The sequence below is a fragment of the Vombatus ursinus genome, unplaced genomic scaffold (assembly GCF_900497805.2).
Source record: "Vombatus ursinus unplaced genomic scaffold, bare-nosed wombat genome assembly UNPS02005659.1, whole genome shotgun sequence".
NCBI lineage: Eukaryota > Metazoa > Chordata > Mammalia > Diprotodontia > Vombatidae > Vombatus > Vombatus ursinus.
Genome location: NW_020945437.1, coordinates 23,550,380 through 23,573,610, shown reverse-complemented (window position 1 = coordinate 23,573,610; position 23,231 = coordinate 23,550,380). Strand labels below are relative to the sequence as shown.

Sequence of the window (23,231 nt, the reverse complement as noted above, 5' to 3'; positions counted from 1 at the left end):
TGTGTGTGTGTGTGTGTGTGTGTGTGTGTGTGTGTGTGTGTGTGTGTTGAAACTTTCTGGTCTTCTCCCCACTTGAGAAAAAAAAAAAGGAGGATAGAGGTGGGACACACTTGGGCTAGACCTTCTCTTTCCTGACGCCAAAAAGAGAAGCAAAATAAAACATGGCCATGTGAGGGAAATGAGTTCACTGGGGGGTGGTAGCAAATTACTTATGGTTTTGTTCAGAACCTAGCTCTTCAGTTTTGGCCAGGTGCATACTGTGGGCCTTTTTGCACTCCTCGTCCAGACAGGATTGTTAAGAGTCTTGGATACAACAATGAAAACCGTGCTCCTCCAGTAGAGTTTTTTTCCGCTAAAATGTTTGAGTCCAGAGCTTAACCTAATGTATCTTGGCTCCTGTTACCAACAAAGGAGTTTTGCTTTTCTTCCTCTGCTCAGCCTGTTCCAAATGTACCAGCACAAGGGGGCTTGTCCCTTCCTGTCCCTAATCAAAGTTTGTCCTGGTGGTTTTAAATGGCCAGCCTTTCCTTTTTAATTCATTTAATAGTAGAGGCAGGGAACTTAGCCCCCTGAGATGTATTTGGAAAGTTCCCTTCCCCCAGGGGGAAGGGGAGGGCCAGGCGTGTGGATTTCTAACTGCAGACAAGTTGGTAAGGAAGAAATCAGACGTTATCCACACAAATGGTGCCTTGTTATGGCAGCTCAGAAGAGCAGCACATGCAATGTGTATTACTAGCTACAGGAGGGCATGATGACTTCAGAGATGCTGTTGGCTCATCTTTAGGGTGTAGTGGAAAGACCACTGAATTTGGATCCCAAGGACCCTGGGTTCAAATCCTAGCTTGGCCACTTAACTACTTTTGTGACCTTGGACAAATTATTTTGGGCCTCTTTGAACCTCATTTGGACTTGATGATCTGTTTCTTCCAACTCAAAAGCCTATGAATCTGTAAGGTCTGAGCTTTTATTAGAATTTCTACTTCTTGCTTTCCTTAGTGTTGGAAGTAGATACTTTAGAAGGTGTGCCCCAGACGCATAGCTGCCATTTCATCTTTTAGGAAAGCATGTAGTGTGTGCAGATGCATGGAAGAAAGTATTAGACTGTTCTGTTTGACCCAAGAAGGAAGAATGAGGAAGAATGTTTGGGTGGGAGCTGAAGGGAAGCAGATTCCAATGCATCCTAAGAACTTCGTAACAAATAGAGAGTTCTCCAGCAGTAGGTTCCCTCTCATTCTAGTGACTGATCATGGTCTAATTATTCATGTGGAGGTGATGTAACTGATCCCAGTCATAGTAACTTAGAGTTGAGAGGTTGCCTTTCAGATTCCCCTGTGAAGAATAAAATCTTTAGCCTCCACAGAAAATTGTCTATGACAGAAAACCTATTACTGTATGCCATTTCTATTGTTGGGCAGCCCTGACCACCTTCAGGGATTTTGTAGAAGAGATTCATACTTCAAGTACAAGTCAGACTGCATGTATTGATAGTGATTCCCATTTATGTAGTGCTTAAAAATTTACAGTACTTCCTATGAGTTTGATAGTAATTTTGCCTGTTTTACAGATGAGGGAGTTGAGGTTCAGAGGAGATCATTTGTCTCCTGACTCCAAGCCTAGAATTCTGCTTTGTGATGCCTGTCACAACAGCTCAGAGGGTGTTTGAGATCCCCTTCAATTTGGAAATTCTGTGCTTTACAAAGAGGGACAAAAATGGATTGCAGCCTCTACTGTTCTGGTGTTCCCCGTCTAGCATGGAAGACACAAAGACAGATAACTACAGTGCTATGCATAATGTATCAAATTCTTTAAGAGTTTAGAGAAGGAAGGGATTGCTTACTCTGGTTGAATAGAAGCCTGACAAAATGCCGTTGTCCTGACCGGTTTGTAACTGCCCCAGGCACTGCACTGTAGTCAGGTTGGCAGATGAGTCAGCCAAGAACACATTTAAGCTCTTTCATTCCGTATATTAATGAACTAATTGACTAGAGAGTATAATTAATTTTTGTCAGCTGCCTTATTTGATTATAGAATCACATGTACTCAGAGAGGAGCAAAGCTCTATACTATACCTCAGAGAATGCTACTAATAAATGCATTTTCTCCCTGTCTCCCCTCGTAATGTGCTTAAAAGCTCCCTAATATAAGGTGCTGAGTTAACAGAAACAGTCCCTGGTCAGTTTCCAGGAGTTGATGATAATATTGCTTCTCCAAGTGGGGTAATGAGAGATGTGAGGGGATCAGAATTGTTAAGCACATAAACACACCTCCCTATGGAAATTCCCTGAAAATGGATTGACTTGTCACTGAATGCTGGTCTCTCATTTGGCAAGAATCAGAAGCAAGCTCAGACTTTTGAGAGCAAACAGGTTCTCTGGAAACAAATAACCTTCAAACACTCAGAACCCATTCTCCAGGATGCTGCTGATGAGCATGTCAGCTTGATTGTGAGAGGAGTATTGGGCCAAGGGCAGGGGATGCTCAAATGGTCTTCTCCAAAGGGAAGGAGGGAGCATGGGATAGTAAAATGAAGTAGGTGTCAGGAGATATGAGTTCTATCCCAGCTGTGCCCTTTCTGTTTTTGTACTCTTGGGTTTGATTCAAGCCAAAAATTCAACAGTTTGCTGATTTATCTCTTGATCTTAGAACATTAGAGCTAGAAGGGACTTTAGAAATCATCTGCTTTAATCCCCACATTTTACAGATAAAGAAATGGAGGCCCAGAGAGAGGGCAGTCTAGTTTTCCTGACCTTCATCTAGTATTTTACTTAGAATATCATGTTGTCTCTGTCACTTAGGTTGTCTAGTGACCTGGGTGTCCAGCAGGCCAGATGTTTGGCTTGTTAGACAGGACAAAGGTCAAGTTCACAGTATTTAGTCAAAGCAAGAGGGAGCAGGCACTGTGTACCTAGGCCAGATGGAGGGTTGAATTCTGATTAGGTAGAAGACATTTAGAAACTAGAAGGCCATAGGTCACAGATCCAAGTAAAGGATCCTGAAACAAAAAGCCTTTAATTCATAGAATTTAGCATCTGAAGGAACTTTCAAGATCATCTGGTCTTAACTCCCTTATTCTACAGAAGAAGAAACTGAATCCTTGAGAGGTTTGATGACTTCTCCAAGATCATGCAGGTAGCAGAACTGGTTGTAGGCTTATCATAGGAGGAGAGGTTTAGGTCTGGAAGGGATTTGAGAAGCCCTCTAGTCCATCTCTTTATTTTATAGATGAGGAACTGAGGCCCAGAGAGGTTAAGTGATATGTAGTGAGTAGCAGACATGGGATGCAAATCCAAGTACTCTGACTCAGAATTCAGTGCTACTCCTCTTGGTGATAAATTCCTTGGAGACCAGGATAATCAAACAGACTACCCATCCTAGTTGGCTCTGGTAGTCAAAGCCCCTTCCCAAGTCCCCGTGTTTATCTCCCCTTACTCTAAGTAGCCTTACTATACCCACCGTTCACTGTGGCTTTTCTGGACTTTGAATTATAGTTCAGTCACCTCTTTTGCTCCAACTGTCTTGCACCTTGTGCTGTGTCCTCCTCTAGCTGGCCATTATATCTTATTTTGCCTAACATTATGCTTTCTTGGGAAAAATTAAGAATATCTGTGGATTTTAGTGGACTATGTAATCTCCATATCAAGAGTGTGACAGAGTAACTAAATAAATCTGTTTTGATCCTAGGATGGATTGATACAGGCATGCTGCCCAAACCAAGGGAGTTGATAGACTTATTGTTCTCTGTCCTACTTTAAACGTATCTGTAAGAAGATTGTTTTTTTTTTTTTCTGAACACGACATTTTAAGGACACTAACAAGTTGGAGTGAGTCCAGAGGAAGGTGGAACAGGCTGGTGAGAGACCTAAGGACCATATTATATGAGGACTGATTAAAGGGACTGATACTGTTTAGTCTGAAGAAGGAAAAGAAGAGAAAACTTAGGGGGAACGTGATAGCTATCTTCAAGTCTTTGAAGAGCTGCCATGTAGAAGAAGCCATAAGCTTCTTCTGTTTGGTTCCATAGGGAGGAACTTGAAGTAGTGGGTGGAAAATGCCGAGAAGCAGATTTAGGCCTAATGAAGGGAAAGTCTCTTTATAGTGAGAGCTGCCTAAAAGTAGAATAGGCCGACTTGAAGATCCCCCATCCAAAAAAAACCCTCCCTTGATCCTCCCATCCTCTCTAGCTATTTATTACTCCATTGCTCTCACCTTTCTTTTGTGACTAAACTTGAGAAAGCCATCTACATCTAAAATAGGTTTCACACCTTCTTTTCCTCTCATTTTCTTAACTCTGTAGTTCGGCTTCCAACCTCATCATCCAACTGATCTCTCCAAGGTTACTAACAATCTCTTAATTGCCAAATGTAATGACTTTTTTTCAATCTTTATCCTTCTTAATTTCTCTTTAGATTCTGACACTGTCTTACCATCCTCTTTTCCTTGGTATTCTCTTCTCAGATCTACCTCTCCTGCCCCGCCTTTCAGCTGACCTCCTCCCTCACATCTCCACCTGCCTATTGGGCATCTTGAACTTGCTGCCTTTCCCCTTGAAACCCTTCCCTCTTCCTAACTTCCCTATTACTGTCAGGGGTACCACCATCTTCCCAGATATCTGGGCTCACAACCTAGGTGTCATTCTCAGCTTCTCACTTTTTCTCACCTTGCATATCCAATTTGTTGTTAAGCGTTGTCAGTTTTACCTCCCTGGCATCTCTTTTGTGTGTCCCCTTCTTTCCTCTCACACTGCCCGTTCCCTAGGGCACCCCCTCATCACCTCATGCCTGGTTTGCCTGCCACCAGGCTCTCCCCACACCAGCCGAATCCTTCACCATCTTCCTAAAGTGCAGGTCTGAACATGTCAGCCCCCTGCTCAGTCAACTCCAGTGACCTAATATCACTTTTAAGATCAATGATAAAATCTGCTGTTTAGAATTTAAAGCCCTTTGTAACTTCTCCCTCTCCCCCCTCTGCTTTGTTCAGGCTTTATTACATCTTAACACACACCCACCCACCCCACGCACATACACGTACTCTGTGATCCAGCGACACTGGCTTCTTCGCTATTCCTAGAATTCTCTCCCTGTTCATGTCGACCTCCTGGTTTCCTTGGTTCCCTTCCAATCCCAGCTAAAATCTCATATTCTACGGAAAGACTGTCCCAGTCTCTGTTGATACTAGGGCTTCCCTCTGATCCTGTACACAGCTTGTTTGGATGTTGTTTGCAGGTTGTCTTCCACATTAGTCTGTGAGCTCCTTGAGAGCAGGGACTACCTTGCTTTTGCTGTATCCCCAGTGCTGGTATAGTGCCTGGAATATAGTTGGCACTTGATAAATGTTTATTGACTGACTACTGACTGACAAGATTTAGGCCTGGATGAGGGAATTTCAAGATCATTTAGTACACCCCAGTTCCACTACACTTTGCCCATTTGTGATGGCTTTTTTTTTCATTCTTTTTCCAACAACAGTGACAGAAAAGACTTATGAGAGTGAATCCTGCACAGACAGTGAGGAAGAGTTTCAGGTGAAGACAGCATCCTTACAGAGACCCCCCTCGATGGCTGTGAAGAAGGAGCCCAAGGACGAACGAAGGGGCCTCAAGAAGGGGGCAGCCGCTCCTGGCAAAGCCAACAGGCAGGTGTCCATTACAGGCTTTTTCCAGAAGAAATAAACAGCCTCTTCCTATGGAGAAGCCGACACTCCCATCCCACGTGTTCACAAGGGGCATTGACTCTTGCTTGCTTACCGTGTAAGTGAGTACCTTTAGCTCCTCAGTGCAGACTGAAAGGGCACCTCCTAGAAGCAAAGGACAAGTGGATGTTGCAAAAGCTGCTTGCTTCTGATGACATTCTTATTCTTTTTAAAGCACAGCCTTCATGCTGTCTGAGTGAGATCTGCTCTCCGTCAGTAGAGACAGATGACCGACTTGTTCAAGAAGTCCTTTAATGGCTCTTGTATCCTGGCCCACCTCCTCCGACCCTCCTGCCCCATTTGTGTTCATGTTAATACCTGCCTTTGTGTTCTTCCTACTTGTTTGGGCCATCCCCTTGAACTTCAGTGGATGAATTCTTTCTCCTTCCAGGCCCTTCTCCTCTTCCACTCTCCTCTGCCTCATCACCCTTCCTCAACCCCCAAAAGCAAAAGAAACAAGCAATTTTCTTTCTGCCTTGAAATCCTGATTGGCCTAACTAAGCCTTGTAACAAAAGTCTCCCTGTCATCCTCTTTTCCTCCATTATAAAGTACCCTGGCACCTGGCCCCAGACCAGGAGACAGCCGACTTGTGCTGGGTCCTCTTCACAAAAGCCCTCCAGACCTCTGCCCACTGCCCGTGGTTTGGGAAAGGCCCCAGGCAGAGCTCACAAAGACATTTTATGGTTGCATTTGACTCTACAAGAAGGCAGTTAAAGTGAACGCTGAAGTTGTCATGTTCCTCACATATCGTATGGGGTGGTTTTCGGTTTTTCTCTTCCTCCTCCTCGGCACCTAGAAAGTGCCACCCAGCTAAGGAGGAGGCTTCCTGTGAACAGCAGACATTGAGGATGAAAAACTTTTGTTCTGAAGGAGATGCAACCTCAGTACAATTCCCTGGGGAGCTACCCTAAGCTGGGGAAGGTTCTAAGCACAGAGACACACATGTCCCTCTGGACCTTTATTTGGCACCACTGTGTATTTGCCCAGGAATACAGGGTGCACAAGGAGGCAGCTAAAAGGAGAAAAGTACATACACAGGTCAAAAAAGCAAGAAACATTTTTTAACTTGTTCTTTTGAGGGGAAAATCCCTTAAAACAATCAATAAATCATTTATTGTAATTGTGTGTGTGTGTGTGTTTTTTTTTAAGTGATTTCTCTTCAGGCTAATGGAGTGATCTGAATGGATTCAACCAAGCATGGCAATTGCCTACAATAAGCTTTAGTGAGACGTGTACATGGTGCTGGCAAGGCAGTCTTCCCCATCTTGAGCAACAGACGAAGGACTTGAGACGTCTGACTTGCCGCTTACGTCCTGAAAGGGATCATTACGGTGGCTGAGGTAGTAGGCAGTGTAATCAGCTGTCTGCTATTTAAGGTTAGAGTTATAACTGACCCCAGGCTTCATAATGAGCTTCATTAATAACCGTCACCCAGGGCTTTCCAGCCAAAGTAGCCCCTAAGGGCACTATTAAGACCAGAGGTTTTCAGGGTGAATTTTGGCATTATGTATAAGGACATTAGTATATTGAGGCCTCTGTAGCAAGCTGAGTAAGGGTTGGCTTATCCCATAACTGTTTCTTAATGGGAATGGGGCCTTTGTTCAGAAAGTATGGGAAACCTGGACTCTTGAACAAGCCTTTACAAAGACCCTACCTCTGAAGAGAGAAGCCTGTTGAGATGTTTATTTTTATTATTAGTGCTGAAAGTTTATTCTAAACAGTAACATTGAATTAAAAACCACCAACAGCAATCTAAGTCTTTTGAACATTGTACTGGGATCATTGAAAAAGCTGATCTCTGAATTAGAGAAACTCTACTCTGTTAGGGGTTCTGTCTTGCCGGGATAACACAAATCCTGTGATCTCTGTTACATGCTCAATGAGCTCCCTAAATATTGAACTGTCTGCAAAGCTTCCCCTTGTGAAAACAGCTTAGCAAGTAATCTTAGCGTGTTGGTTTTTTTTTTAAGGCAATACTGTGCCATGTTATTCATACAAGTTTGATAAATTTGAGAGGTTTTTTAAAAAATGATTTAAACTGAGTTGTCTAATGTGTTCTTTAATTTGACAGGACAGCAGCAATGTGTGCAGTTATTTAAACTCTTAACAGGAGGCAGACTTGTTTTCAGTTTATAAAGGTTAAAACTGAACACCCTGCGGTCTGAGAGACAAGCTATTTGCCGCCTCCGTCATTTCTTGTGGCTCTGCTGGATGCCTCTTCGTTCCAACTAGCATCATTTTTAGTTCATTTAGGACGACATTCTCTTTGCAGTCATGTCCTCAGACATTGTGTTAGCCCTGCCTGGAGTGTGTCCAAGGTCATTGGCTGGTTGCTGCATTGTTTTAAAGCATTATACTGGCTGTTCATCTAGAAATCTAAAGATTGGTTAAATAGGGAAAATTTTTTGGCTGGTTTCTTTAAGTCAACAAGGTTTTAATGAGCCCTTACACATTTTAGAGTACTGTGCTTGGTATTAGGGAAGAAAGCAAGTGTAGAAAAGATTCGGACTCCTTCTATCATGGATCTTACAGAGGATATAACCCATTTGTGTCACACAAATGTTGAATACAAAATTGTCCTTGAGAAGTACATGAACAGCGTTATGATCAGAGAGAGAGAAAGAAAGGTCATTCCTAGCCATAGGGAATCATGGAAGGTTTCCTGAAAGAGATGATGTTTGAGTTAGGGTTTTTAAAAGATGAGAAAAATTTAATAGGTAAAGGGAAGGCATTTCAGGCTTAGTGACCATCATGAGTAAAGGCAGCAAAATATAGGGTGGTTTTGGCTGAAGGAAAGACCATCTGGAAGGGGGGTGAGTTAGTATTCGATTCAACAACAATGCCTTCTGGGTTCAAGGTTCCCTGCTAGTTGCTAGGATGAGTTAAGATTGGACCAATCAAGCTGTGCTGGATTGTGGAGGACTCTGAAAGTGAGGCAAAGCAATAAGGGGTGGTTATAGAGCTTCTTTGAAGAAATGGGGGAATGACATGGCCAGATCCATCCATTGGGAAGATTAGCCTGGCACCCATGGAAAGCTGTGACTTAATGGAAAGAATATTGGATTTGGAGTCCGAAACATGGGCTTGCCCTGGTTCTGCTACTGACTTGCTCTATGACCTTGAGCAAATAATTTTGCCTGTCTGTGGGTTTCAGTCTGCTCACGTCTAAAATTAGGGAACTAGACTGGATAAAGGTCCCTTTTAGCTTTCCAATCTATAATCCTATAAAGGAACATTTTCTAATCCTATAAAGGAATATATTGATTTCAGATTGGAGGGACTGGAGTGGAGGTGGGAAGAAGCTTCAGCACTATTATAATTGATTTCCTTTGTGATCATTTGTATTTTATTCTGAGATGAGCAGTCCATAAGTTTTACCAGACTGCCAAGGGGCCAGTCACACACAAAAAACCTTAATATCCTTGGTTTAAGAGGGAAGTCTTGATGATACAAAGTTTGAGAGACCAATGGGACATCCAAGTGCTAGAGATGTCCAGCATACATTTGAGAGTTTTTCTTATTTCAAGAAAGGGAAAAAAATTTCACAGGTATATACCCATTGGTAGAATGTAATGAAGTGTGTTTTTCTCCATGGCAATTCGAATTTTCCTTGATCTAAATTGGACCTTGTATGTGTTGTACATTTTATCTGTTGATGGCTTTGGTCATCCCTTCCACCTGGCCCCCTCCTCTGGAGATCATTTAAGTGAGTTTATGTCCTGAATACACATAAATATTGATGAATAACAGGTATTCTAGAAAAGCTATTGTCTACACAATGCATATTAATAAATTAAAAGGTATATCATATGTAGAGAAAATAAAAGTTTTTTTTATTATAAATTTTTTTTTTTTTTGGCTAGGCAGTGGGGTTAAGTGACTTGCCCAGGATCACACAGCTAGTAAGTGTTATGTATCTGAGGCTGGATTTGAACTCAAGGTCCTTCTGAATCGAGGGCCAGTGCTCTATCCACTGTACCGCCTAGCTGCCCCAAGAAAATGAAACAGTTTTAATGAAGTTAAATGAAAGTTTTACAACTTATCTACTTTCATTTTTATCCCAGCAATCAACCTAAGATTGTAGTGTTTTTGTTGACTTTTCCATTAACATGGCCAATTTTTCTAGTGAAATAAATCATAGTAACATTAACCACAGCTCGTATTTCAACAGCACTTCCCTGCTTATAAACTGCTTTCTTCAGAATAACCCAGTGAAGTAAAGTTAGTAAAAGTATTATGAGCTCCATTTTGTAGATGAGGAAAATGAAGCCCAGAAAAATGAAATGACTTGCCTGAAGTCACTTAGCTAAATAAGTCTTGTGGAGTAGTGACTAGGCCTAGATCTTTTGATTTCAGATTGGCTCTTCGTTCCATTATGCCACACCTCTTTAAAAGAGACCTGGGAACCACTCAGGTTTATATAGTGTCTTTCTTGAAATGACCTTGTAAGGTAGGGAGTACAAATATTTTCCCCCACTTTTCACAAATGAAGGATAACAAGGGTCATAGAGGTGTTCAGTCAGTCTGAGGTCCCACAGCCAGTAAGTATCAGACCTAGGTCAAACCCAGATCTTCGTTCCCGTGCTCTTTCTATTCTCTTGCTGGCATTCCTCTCTCTAGTGACATGAGCTCCCTGCACGAGGCACAAAGAATTGTGTTCTTCCCCGGGAATCTTCATTCCTCCAGCAGGGGCATTCGTTATCACACAGGACAGTGCTGAACAGAAGGGCCATATAAGGAAGCTAAATAGTTTCTTCAGGACACGGGCAGAATGAGTGCATGGTATTGTGTTTGCCAGAAATGTACTCTGTCAGGACTCGTTTGGGTAAACTTGTCTCCTTTCATTGGTTACGGGATCTGAGGATGCTGTAATACGGTTTTTACCACCATGGAACAGAGTGAGGCTGCCTCGGTGTGTTGTGAGAAGTAGCACTGCTTTCTGAGTTACTGCCCTGACTATACCCTGGAGGCCCTATAAATTAGTTAGGGCTGTCACCATGCCCTCTCTGAAGGGCACATTGTACCCAAACTGTCTGTATTTAGGGTTGGATCTTCTTGCTCTCTGCTAAATGACACTGCCTTTCATTCGTATCTGTGTCCAGTTTCTAATGTTCTTATTATGTAGGCCACCCACAGACTGCCTGCTGTGGTCCTTAGCCAGAGAAACTTGGTAAGGCTTCTGACCTCCTACTTTTTTCATCTGGTAATCCCACCTTGACACTACAATTTCTCTTCCATTCCAAGTCTCAAATGCTGTCAGACTTCTTATTTTTTCTCCCACCCACTCCTGCTTGTCTCTTCATTTCTTGAAATATTGCTCTTTTATCCTAAGAGCTCTTTATGGATAGTCCTCCTCTAACTTTTCTGCCCCTTTTTGTGTTCATTGGAACATTCTAGACTTTGGAATTGGTGTGAGCAAAGTCAGGGAGGACAGATAGTTTATACAGCCAGGGTTAGGGTAGGGTACTTTGGAGGGAATGTAGTTTATGTGAGGGAGAGCAATCCAATCCAGTCTTCCCATCTTTATGAAGCATTTTACTATGTATAACACACTGCTAGGTTGTGAGATATACAGTCAATAAAAATCAAGAAGCTTGCATTCTGCTGGGTGGTTGAGACAAGGGAATAGGTGTGTCTATGTGATGGCGTGAAGAAGAGGGAGGAGGTACTAACAACATCTAAGGAGATGCAGAAAGGCTTCCTCTAGTCTAGGTGATGGTACAGGGAGCTGAACTTTGAAGGAAGCTAGGCATTTTTAAGAGAGGTGATAAAGTAGATTCCAGGCATGAGAGATACATTGTGGGAAGCACATAGGTAGTAGGAGCTGGAATGATGAGTCTGGGGAACGGCAAATTGGCCACTTGAACTGGAAAATAGAGTTCCATAAATCTGGAAAAGCAGGAGAGTTTTGTAGTTTGTCCTAGAGGCCATAGGGAGCTGCTAGAGATTTCCGGGCAGTGGAGTGATGCAGACAGGTATGTAGTAGGAAGGTTATTTTGGCAATTGTGTGGAGGACAGATTAGATAGCGAGAACCTGAGAGCTAAGAGCTAGCAGTCTAGGTACAAGTCTTTGCAATCTTCAAGGCAGGAGCTGATGAAGGCTTGAACCAGGAGTTATCCATGTTAGTGTAGAGAAAGGGACAAGTGTGAGAGATGTTATAATAGTAGGACCGGCAAATGATGGAGGGAGAGGGAAGATTTGAAGGTGACTGTGAGGTTGCAGACCTGGGTGGCTGGAAGGAATATGGCACCCTCAAGAGAAATTAGAAAGTTAAAATGAGGGGTGAGAAAAGATGATAAATTCAGTTTTGGACATGTTGAGTTTGAGATGTGTATTGAACCTCTATGTGAAAATATCCAGTAAACAGGGGTGATAAATGATAGCTAGATCATAGAGCTGGAAGGAATCTTGAGAGCCATCCCATCCAAGCCCTTCATTTTACAGATGAAGTAAACTGAGGCCCAAGGAGGTTAAAAATGACTTGTCCAAGGTCACATGGGTAGCAAACATAAGATAGGACAGTCAAGGGAGAAAAATCTAGAGGTGCTATATATGCTGAATTGGAAGGAACCTCAGCAGTTCTTTGATCCAAACTATATATGCTTTCTAGAATTCTACCACATGTCTCCATAAGTAACTCACTAACAGAGACAGTCCTTTTATTCCATTTTTGGAAAACTAATTGTTAGAAAGTTGTTACATATATCAAGCTGAAATCTGCCCAGACAAAACACACGAGAGCTCTTCCAATACATGGAGAGTCCTCATCTTTCCATTTATTTTCCCCTAAGCCTTCCAGTTTAAATAGCTTTGCTTCAGTCTGTGGCATGGTGTTGAATTTCCTCACTACCCTGATTACCCTTCTCTGGACGGATTCCAGTTTGTCAGTGTCTTTGCTAAAATTCGGTACCTAGAACTGAATACAGTACTCCAGGATGGACTAAGTGGTAATGTCATCCCCTCATGCTGTATACTATGCTTTTAGTGCCATCTGTGATTATATTCTCTCTCTATCTCTATCTGTCTATCTATCATTCTACCTTATCTCCCTTTGTCTTTTGGCTTCCATATTATACTGTTGACTCCTTGAGTTTTCAGTCCACCAAAACAGAAGTACATTCCACAGAATCAGTGACTGGTTATGTTGTAGTAAGGATTCTTTTTTGGGGGGTATGAGTTGGACTAGAGATTGCGGTTTAAAAAAAATCTTGTAATTCTGTGAACACTTGTAAGATCTTTTTCACAAGAACTGTTGTCTAGCCACATTTCCCTCATCCTGTACTTGTGTGGTTGATTTTTAAAAAATGTTTTCCAGCCTTATTTCACACGATTCTCCTTCACAAACTACATTCCAGCCAAACTATTATACTAGCTGTTCCTAAAACTTGACACTCTTTCCTACATTCCCACAAACTGTCCCTCATGTCTGGGATGCTTTCCTTTCCTCCTTTGCTTCTCCAGAGTCCTGGTCTTCCTTCAAAACTTGTTATTCTCTCTCCTTCATCAGTTTTCCTTTGACTATACTTATTTGTGTACAACGTGTACCCCAGTAGAATTCGCATACCATTCTTTGAGGGCAGAAATTCTTTGTATTTATATCCCCAGCATCTTGCACAGTGGCTTACACATGGGTGGTTAATATATATTTGTTGAATAGAACTTGACCCCCAGTGTTAGACTTTACACTTATCCGTATTAGATTTCATCTTATACCATTTCTTCATGAGTCATTGTCAGTGACTGCTAGCATGTTGTACAGTAGTATAGTTATGGCCACCATGCATCTAATAATAATAGCTTGCATATATTAGCATTTTATGGTTGTAAAACATTTTACGAATGTCTTACCCTCATAACAACCTGGCCTGAGAAAGCGCTGAAGGGTAGAGGGATTGGAGAGAGGTTGGAGAGAGCAGTGAGGCAGAGAGAGAGATGGAATAAAAAATTATGGACTTGTGAGAGATTAAGGACTAGGATTCCACAGGATGAGAAAGTATGAATGGGTTACCATTGGAGGGGGGATATCCACATGGATGATTTCATGAATACACTGAAATATATGTTTATTTCATCTTGGTAACTGATCTGTCCAGAGAATCCTTTTGGATCCCAGTTTTGTCATCTGACATGTTATTTCTCCCAGTTTTGTGTCAACCACAGATTTGACAGTAAGCATCTATACTTTTATTCAAGTTAGAAGTGATTAAAAGATTAAATAGAATGGGGCCAGGAAGAGCTCCCTGGCACTGCATTAGCAACTTCTTTGCAAGCTGACATCCATGTGTTAATCAACACTCTTGTCCCAGTCATTTGACCAGTTGATGAATTCATCTATTCAGTTCACATCTTTCTTACATGTTCTTACATGTTCACTTTCAGCTTGAAAGATTTTGTCCAATACCCGAGTAGAATCTAAGTAGCCTGTATTTAACACCATTCCTCCAATATACCAGCAGAACAGTCTTGTCTAAAGGAGAAATTAAGGTAATGATATGAAACCATGCTGGCTAGTAGTAATCACCAGTCATACAAGTAACAAACCAACCAACCAACAAACATTTATTGTGTGCCTACTATGTTCCAGGAAATGCACTTAACTTTACCCGGAGATTTAAAAAAAAAACAAAAACAAAAAATAAGAAACCAGTCCCCTACCCTCAAGGAGCTTACAAATCTATATGAAATCTACATGAATCTACAAGCCTACATGAAAATAGTTATGTACAAATAAGATATAAAAAGGTAAGTTAGAGATAAGCCTGAGGGAAGGTACTAGCATAAACAGGGACTGGGAATTGCTTGCGGAAGGTTGGACTTCTAGCTGAGACTTGAAGGAAGCCAAGAGACAAAGAGGGAAAGAATCCTTGGTCCGGGGGAACCTAATGAAAATGCAGAGTGGAGGATGGACTAGAGCGGGGGGAGAGACTTGAGACAGGGAGGCCAACCAGAAGGTCATTGCAATAATCCCCGGGTGAAACGATGAAGGCTGACACCACGCGTTGTTGGAGTGATGGAGTGTTGGGGACGAGAAGGGGACATGTATAAAAGGTATTACAATGGCAGAATGAGGAGCAGTGAAGGATGACACTCAGGTTGTGAGTCTGGGTGATTGGGGGAATGGTGATACCCTCGACAATAATAGGGAAATTAGGAAGAGTGGGGTGTTTTTGGCAGAAAGATAAATGAGTTCAGTTTTGGACATGTTGAGTTTGAGATGTCTACTGAACATTCAGTTGGAGATGGCCAATAGGTAGAGAAGGGGAAGGCAATAAGCATTGATTAATCACCTACTATGTGCCAGGTGCTGTGCTGAGCACTTTATAAATGTTATCTCGTTTGATCCTCACAACAACCTCTGCAAGCTAAGTGCTATTATTATCCCCACTTTACAGTTAAGGAAACTGAGGCAAATGGATGTTAAATTACTTGCTCAGAGTCACACACCTAGTGTCCAAGACCAGATTTGAACCCAGATCTTCCTGACTCTAGGCCCAGCACTCTTACCCACTATGCAGCTAGCTGGCTCTGATCCTTGTAGATGTGAAACAGGAGGTCAGATAAATCTGGATAAATCTGAGGAATATCTGCATAGAGACAATAATTGAATCCTGATAAATCACTTTGTGAAAAAATACAGAGGGAGAAGAGAGGAGGGCCCAGGACAGAGCTTTGGGGACACCCACAGTAAATGAACTGGTTCTGGGTGAAGAACCAGCACAGCGTAGTAGACAGATGCAGTCGACATGTAGGAGGAGAACCAGGAGAGAACAAGTCATTTTATCTTACAAAACACCCTTTTGTAAAGTGTTCCAGAGTTTTGACAGTAATTGGAGTCACACTCACCAAGTTATAGTTGAAAGAATACATTCTCCCCACCCCACTCCCACCCCTTTTTTTCCCCAAAAAATTAGGACAGCAATTGTGGTTGCCAATCCCATTCTTCACATTTCTCTTAAAATATTTACTTTTGTCTTTTATTTTTTCACCTAATATATGTAATATCCAAATATATCTCTTCCTGCATCCTACCCAGAATGTTAAACCTTGTAACAAATCAGACAAAAGAAAAAAAAAAGGTTGCAAAATTAACCAGCACATTAATCAAGTCTGACAGTTTATGCAATATTCCATACCCCTAGTTCCCCACCTCTGCATAGAAGAGAGGGAGGTGCATTTTCTTATCTCTTTTTTTAGGCCCAGACTTGGTTATTATAATTGAAAAAAACACTCAGTTTGGTATTTTGCTCTTTCCTTTAACAGTATATTGTCATTGCGTATACTGTTGTTCTGTTTCTGCTTGGTTTACTTCGTATTAGTTCACATAAATCTTCCTATGCTCCTCTGAATTCTTCATAGACATAATTTCTTATAGTTTAGTAATATTCCCTCATTCATGTACCACGGGTTCTTTAGTCATTCTCCAGCTGATGGGCATCTATTCTTTTTATTTGCTGCCACAAAAAGTACTGCTATAAATATTTTGTCCTATCATAGGACCTTTTTCTCTGACCTTCGTACTTTTTTTCCCCAGGGATAACTTCTAGCAGCTCAGCAGACCTGCCATTACTTCTTTCAGTATTCTGAATAGCTAGTTCTGTTGGGCCTGATCACTTGAAGTGATTGAGATTTAAAGCTGGGAGATACCTTAGAGTTCATGATGTCTGACCTCATCATTTTACAGATAAGAAAACTGAGGGTGAGAAGAGGTTAAGTTACTTGCCTGGGCATGCAGCTTTATTTTTTTTTTACCTTTTTATTTTTTTAAATAAATAGTATTTTTTCTGATTACATATAAAGATAATTTTTAACATTCATTTAAAGAAATTTTGAGTTCCAAATTTTCTCCCTCCCTCCCCTCCCCTCCCCTCCCCCCTCCCTAAAACAGTGAACAGTTTGATTTAGGTTATATATGTGCAATCATGTAAAACATTTTCATATTAGTCATGTTCGATCACACAGCTTTAATAATATTTATATATAAATGTTTGTTTATATTATTTATTTATATAGTGTTTTAAGGTTTGCAAAGCATATTACAATTATTATCTCATTGTAGCCTTTCAATAACCCAGGGAGGTGGGTACCATTCTTATCCCCATGAGGATAACTGAAGGAGGAGGCATGACTTACCCAGGGTCATACAGCTAGTAAGTGTCTGCGGCTGGCTGTGAACTCATGTCATCCTCACTCTAAGCCCCATGTGCTGTCCCATTTTGCCACCTAACTTAGCATCATAATGGTGAAGTGATTTATCCAAAGTCACACAAAGCCAGGATTCAAACCCAGACCTATGGACTCCAAATCCAGTGGTCTTTCCTCGGTATCACAGCTGTCTCCCTGATTATGGGGGCATCTGGGTTGGCCAGAGTGTTGATCCTTGTCTCAGATGATTTGGTGGAAGCAAGGTGGTCTGAAGGACACTGCCATTCTGGAGGCTTTTGGGTTCAGAGTCCTAGGCCATCTCCACTTGTGTCTCAGGAGAGATGGTAATGATGGTTTGACTTGCCTGGAACAAGCTGCTTCCCCTTCCCCTATCCCTATCCCTACTTTGCTCCTTGTCTCACCAACTCTCTTTTGCTCAGAGCTTCGCTGCTTTAGCTGGGCTGGCTTGCCTGCTCTGTTGATGAGTAGTTGTCCAACAGTTGATGGAGAAAATGACCCCTTTTCCATATAAGTTGCTTCTAGAACAGTTGCTCAGATCAAGAGAGCACTTTGGGTTTACAAAGAGCCCTCAACTTGGATTTAGGGGGTAGGAGGTTGAGACCAGCTCTGCCATTGAGCAGCAAATCGCCTTCTTCCCTAGGAGGCTGTTTCCTCATCTGTAAAGTGAGAGAAATGTATTAGAACCAGGTCCCTCCCACCTTTGACATTCTATATTCTAAAGTCTAATGTCTATTTCAGTCTAGCATCCTATGAGTCTATTTTAATGTTTTTATTAGTCTTTTCAACAAGATTTGAAACACAAGAACATCTGGTTAATCCTCAGTTAATCAGAAAATTCAGGTAACTAGAGGGTGCCCCATTTCCCTGAACAAGTCAGTTGATTAAGTTTTAAATTTCTGAATCAGGAAGAATAGTTTCCATTGGGAAAAGAAATCCAACTTGGGGGAATGCCTTTTGCTTGACCCTTTGTATGAAATTCAATTCCCAACATTGCCACGTAGCTCACACCTCTTGACTATGCCAAGACATGGACCTGCAGGTGGAAAAGAGGCCTCTGGATACTTTCTGTTGCCAGGTGGCAACAACCCTTCCTTAGGCCGTTGGGTGTTCTCTATTTTTAATCCATGAGCTACTGCTTCAAAGTACATCATACCCATAGACTCCCCAGGTCCCTCAGCAAGTGAAAATAGTAATTCAGCAAAGCTATAGATGCCTACATTTTTTTTTTATTACTGGAAGGGACCTCAGAGATTACCCAATTCAACTTGCTTATTTTCACAGGAGAGAATTTGATAAGCATGCCCTCTGTATCTTCATTTAAGTGACTGATTTAAAAAAAAAAAAGAACAAAACAGGATGAGAAACTGGAGTCCTGTGACATTCTGCTACAGACATCAGTTTTAACCTAACTAAAGAAGCTGTCCTTTTTTGTCCTATAGCATTCACTGTAGACCTCAACTCATTTTGGGCTTCAGAATTCTTGACATTTCTAGAGGCCCAATCCAATCTCTTGTTTTCTTCTTCAATTGTCAGTCCTTACTTCTTTCTTCCATTTTTAAAAAAGCTGATTTGGTCAGTGAGTTCCCTGTGCCTTGACCACTCCCATTTCTCTGTGTTTGTTTTGTCAGAATTCATTTTTGAGAGCATCCCTCTACTTCTGAGCTGACTTCCCAGCAGAATTTTGGGCTGTGAGATACAATCCTGAATCTTGCAGAATTGGCTGTCCCCAAATCTAGGATATGCATCAGACCACACTGAACTTTCCCTTCTTATCTATTTTAGCAAACAATTATTTTTATTGGTCAAACAATAATTATGTGCTCTCCTAAGTTCTGTCTTCACCAGGCTGCTTAACATCTCCAGTTCCTTAAAGCAAGCTTCATGCAGAATCATAGGGTTAGGAGGGACATAATCCTTGGACCACTAATGCAAGCCATACCCAAAAGGAATCCCCACCATAATATACCTGACATCTGGTCATCTAGTCTTTTCTTGAAGGTCTTCCATAAAAATGAATCTGCCATCTCCCAAGGTGGTCTATTCCATTTTCAGACAGCTCTAATTATTCGGAAGTTTCTCCTGACATCAAGCCTACATTTGCTTTTTTACAGCTTCCCCTCATTGCCCCAGATTCTACCCTTTCCTGCCTCATCTCCATCCTTTGGAGGGCAGAATGGTAAAACAGGTAAAACAGGGCCTCGCATCTGACCATGTGCCTCCTCTCTCATACTACACTTACCTTCAGCTCCATTTCCAACCTCCTTTGGGAAGAGGACTGGTCTTACACTTGGTCAGACCCTTCATGTCCCAGTGATTCTAAACCCCTGTAAATCATCATCCAAATTCCATTCCTTATTCTCCTCTACCCTATTCCTCATTCTCATCCCCCTCAACCCTCCCACCCCAAAGTTCCAACCAAACACCACCCACCCCTTTCACTGTACCCCCTGGAATGCCTGTTGCATAGGCAACAAACTTTCCTACATCTTAAATCTATTACTAAATCTTTCCATGTACTAGCTCTTATTGAAACCTGGTTCCCCCCCCCCCCCCCCCCCCCCCCCGCCCATGATCACAGCCTCCCTTGTTACCCTTTCCAGCACTGGTTATACCTTCACTTATTCCCCTTGACTCGCTAGGCAAGATGGGGGAGTTAGAATACTTCTTGCTCCCTATTGCTATTTTCAGGTTTTCTCCCTGTCTCTGTCCCTCAGTAACTTTCCTCCTTTGAGGCTCATACTATTCATATCTACTACCCAATCAAATCCCAGTAGATGTTGTCTACAGACCTCTGTGTCACTCCCTTCCTTCCTCAATGAGTTTGGTATATGGTTTACAAATTTTCTCTCCTCTCAAACTCCTGCTCTCATATGCAGGGGGGACTCTCCCTCAAACACCTTAACCACTCAATTCCTCAACCTACTCACTTCCCATGAACTACTTGTCCATCCCATCTCAGCCACACACAAATATGGTCATACCCTTGATCTTGCCTACAATACCTACCTACAAATGTACCACCTCCATGTTCAAGAGTTCTGAAATCCCTTTATCCAACCATAATCCATTGGCTTTTCACCTCTGCCTCACAAAACCCTACCCTTAGTCCACACCATGACCTCCAACCCTTTGACCCCTCAGTTCTTTCTCAGGCTATCTTCCCTGCACTGGCCACCCTCTCCTCTTCTTCCCATCCTGACCCCTTGGTGAACCAGTTCAACTGCATACTATCCTCCTCTCTTGAATCTCTAGTGCCTTTATTATATCACCAATTACACCCTATCATGCTTTAGCCTGACTTCCACCTTTGCTCCTGCACACGTGCTGCTAAATGAAGGTGGAGAAAATCATACAACTGTTCTGATTGGATTCACTACAGATTTACCTTACATAACTTTAACTGGGCCCTCATTGCTGCTAGGCAATCCTACCATATCTCCCTTATCATCTCACTATCCTACTCTTCACAACAGCTGTTCCAAACCTTTTCATCCCTCCTCAAACCACCTATGGCTCACCCTCTCCCCATCACCTCAGCTGAGATCCTTGCCATGTGTTTTACAGGAAATTGAGGCCATTCACCACTAACTTCTTCCCTCTTCCCAATCTTTTATGACTCAAGTGCCTTCTGCCACTATTTCCTTCTTCACTTGTTTCACATGAAGTGGTGGTCGTTCTCTTCGTCAAGGTTAACTCCTCTACCTGTTCAAGGGATCCCATTCCATCCTCTCTCCTTCAACACATCTCTCCCTTCTATCACTTAATTTCAATCTCTCCCAGTCTATTGGTTTTTTCCCTACTGCCTACAAATACCCTCATGTCTTCCCCATCTTGTAAAGCACCTTTTTTTTTTTTTTGGCTAGGTAGTGGGGTTAAGTGACTTGCCCAGGGTCACACAGCTAGTGAGTGTTATGTGTCTGATGCCAGATTTGAACTCAGGTTCTCCTGACTCCAGGGCCGGTGCTCTATCCACTGTGCCACCTAGCTGCCCCTTGTCTCCCCCATCTTGAAAAAACCCTCACTTGTTCTTTCATTCTTGCTGTCATCATATATCTCTTTTGCCCTTTGGAGCTAAATACCTTGAGAAGGTCATCTACAATAGATGGCTCCACTTTCTCTCCTCCCACTCTCTTCTTAATTCTTTACAATCTGACTTTTGACCTAACCATTCCACCAAAACCACTTTTTTCCAAGTTATTAATGATCTCTTAGTTGCCAAATGCAGTAGTTTTTTTCCCCCTCAGTCCTCATTCTTCTCTGTTCTTCTCTTGGCAGCCTTTGACACTGTTGATTATTCTTTCCTCCTTGATACTCTCTTCTCTCTAGCTTTTTGGGGACACTGCTCTTTGCTGTTCTCCTCCTACCTATCTGATCACTCTTTCTCAGTCTCCTTTGCTAAATCCTCACCAAGATCGCACCCTTTATCCATAAGGTGTCCTACAGGGCTGTGTCCTGGGCTCTCTTCTGTTTTCCCTTTATACTACTTCACTTGATGTTCTTATCATCTCCTTTGGATATAATTGCCATCTTTATGTTGACTTTTCTTAAATCAACCTATCCTGCCCCAACCTCTCCACTGACCCCCAATCATACTTCTCCACTTGCCTTTCAGACATCTCAAATTGGATGTCCAGTAGATATCTTAAACTTAATATACTCCAAACTGAACTTGTTATCTAGCCCCCTAAACTCTCCCTGCCTCCAAATTCCCCTATTACTATGGAGGGCAACACCATTCTCCTAGTCCTTCAGGCTCCCAACCTAGGAGTCATCCTGTATTCCTCACTATTTCTTACCCCTCCTCACCAACTCCCATATCCAGTCTGTTGCCAAGGCCTGTTAATTTCACCTTTGCAATATCTCTCCAATACATGCACCCCCTTCTCTCCGCTGACACTACAAATATGCAGATGATACCACTCTGATGGCAGAAAGTGAAGAAGAATTAAGAAGCCTCTTGATGAGGGTGAAAGAGGAGAGTGTCAAAGCTGGCTTGAAACTTAACATAAAAAAACCGCAACATCTTGGCAACTGGTTCCATCACTTTCTGGCAAATCGAGGAAGACAAAATGGAATCAGTATCAGATTTTATATTCTTGGGCTCAAAGATCACTGCAGAGAGTGACTACAGCCATGAAATAAAAATATGCTTTCTCCTTGAAAGGAAATTTATGACAAATCTGGATAGCATACTAAAAAGCAGAGACACCATCTTGCCAACAAAGGTCTGTTCAGTTAAAGCTATGGTTTTTCCTGTAGCAGTGTATGGCTGTGAGAGTGGGACTAGAAGGAAAGCTGAGTGCTACAGAATCAATGCTTTTGAATTACAGTTCTAGAGAAGACTTTTGAGAATCCCTTGTTCAGAAAAGAGATCACATCCATTAATACTTAAAGAAATTAATTCAGACTATTCACTGGAAGGTCAAATACTGAAACTGAAGCTTAAATTCTTTGGCCACATAATGAGAAGACAGAACTCATTAGAAAAGGCCCTGATGTTGGGAAATATTGAAAGCAGAAGGAAAAGGGCAAGACAGAGAATGAGATGAATAGATAGTGTTGTGGAAGCAACAAACATGAGCTTGGACAGACTTCTAGAGATAGTGGAGGATAGAAGATCCATGAGGTCACAAGGAGTTAGACATGACTGAACAACAGCAAAGGAGGTTAAGTGACTTGCCCAAGACCACACAACTAGTAAGTATATGAGACAGGATTCAAACTCAGATCCTCGTGACTCCAAATCTAGCACTCTATCCGTTGTGTAGACTTATTGTCGTTCAGTTATTCAGTAGTGTCCGACTCTTCATGACCCTGTGCACCATACTGTCTGTGGGTTTTTCTTGGCAAAGATACTGGAGTGGTTTGCCATTTCCTTCTGCAGTGGGTTAAGGCAAACAGAGGTTAAGTGACTTGCCCAGGGTCACATAGCTACTAAGTGTCTGAGGTTGGATTTGAACTCAGGTCTTCCTGAATCCAGGCTTTGCTTAGAGGAGTGTTAGAGCATGGGTACAAATGTGGGCCAACAATAGTCTTTTACTGCATCATTCCGTGTCCAGTGTTCCATCTTGCTCCTTCCTTGGCTGTAATCCCAGTTAAACCATGGAGACTAGATTGGTTCCACAGCTCAAGGGAGGATTCACATCCAGTTATAGAGTTAGGAAGGACCTCTGACATCATCTAATCCAAGGGTTCTTTACTTGGGATCCATGGACAGATATGGGGGTGGGAATCCACAAACTTAGATAGAAAGGAAATTACATCTTTATATTTCTAACCTTTGGTTTCCTTTATAATCTCATTTTTTTTTCTTTTATGCATTTAAACATGTTCTGGGAAGGCTTCCATGGGTTCCCCTACTCTTCCAGGAGGGTCATG

At 42.1% G+C, this 23,231-nt stretch overlaps 1 protein-coding gene across 3 annotated transcripts in view; it reads left to right on the top strand.

The window, feature by feature from the left end:
* POLD3 (DNA polymerase delta 3, accessory subunit) overlaps positions 1 to 6,780 on the top strand; it is a 55,864-nt gene extending 49,084 nt beyond the window's left edge. For all 3 annotated transcript variants that reach the window (XM_027848026.1, XM_027848025.1, XM_027848027.1), the window contains one exon: positions 5,466 to 6,780. In XM_027848026.1, the coding sequence (XP_027703827.1) occupies positions 5,466 to 5,668 (203 nt within the window). In that variant the 3' untranslated portion in view covers positions 5,669 to 6,780. The remainder of the gene's footprint in view (positions 1 to 5,465) is intronic.
* The last annotated feature ends 16,451 nt before the right edge of the window (positions 6,781 to 23,231 follow it).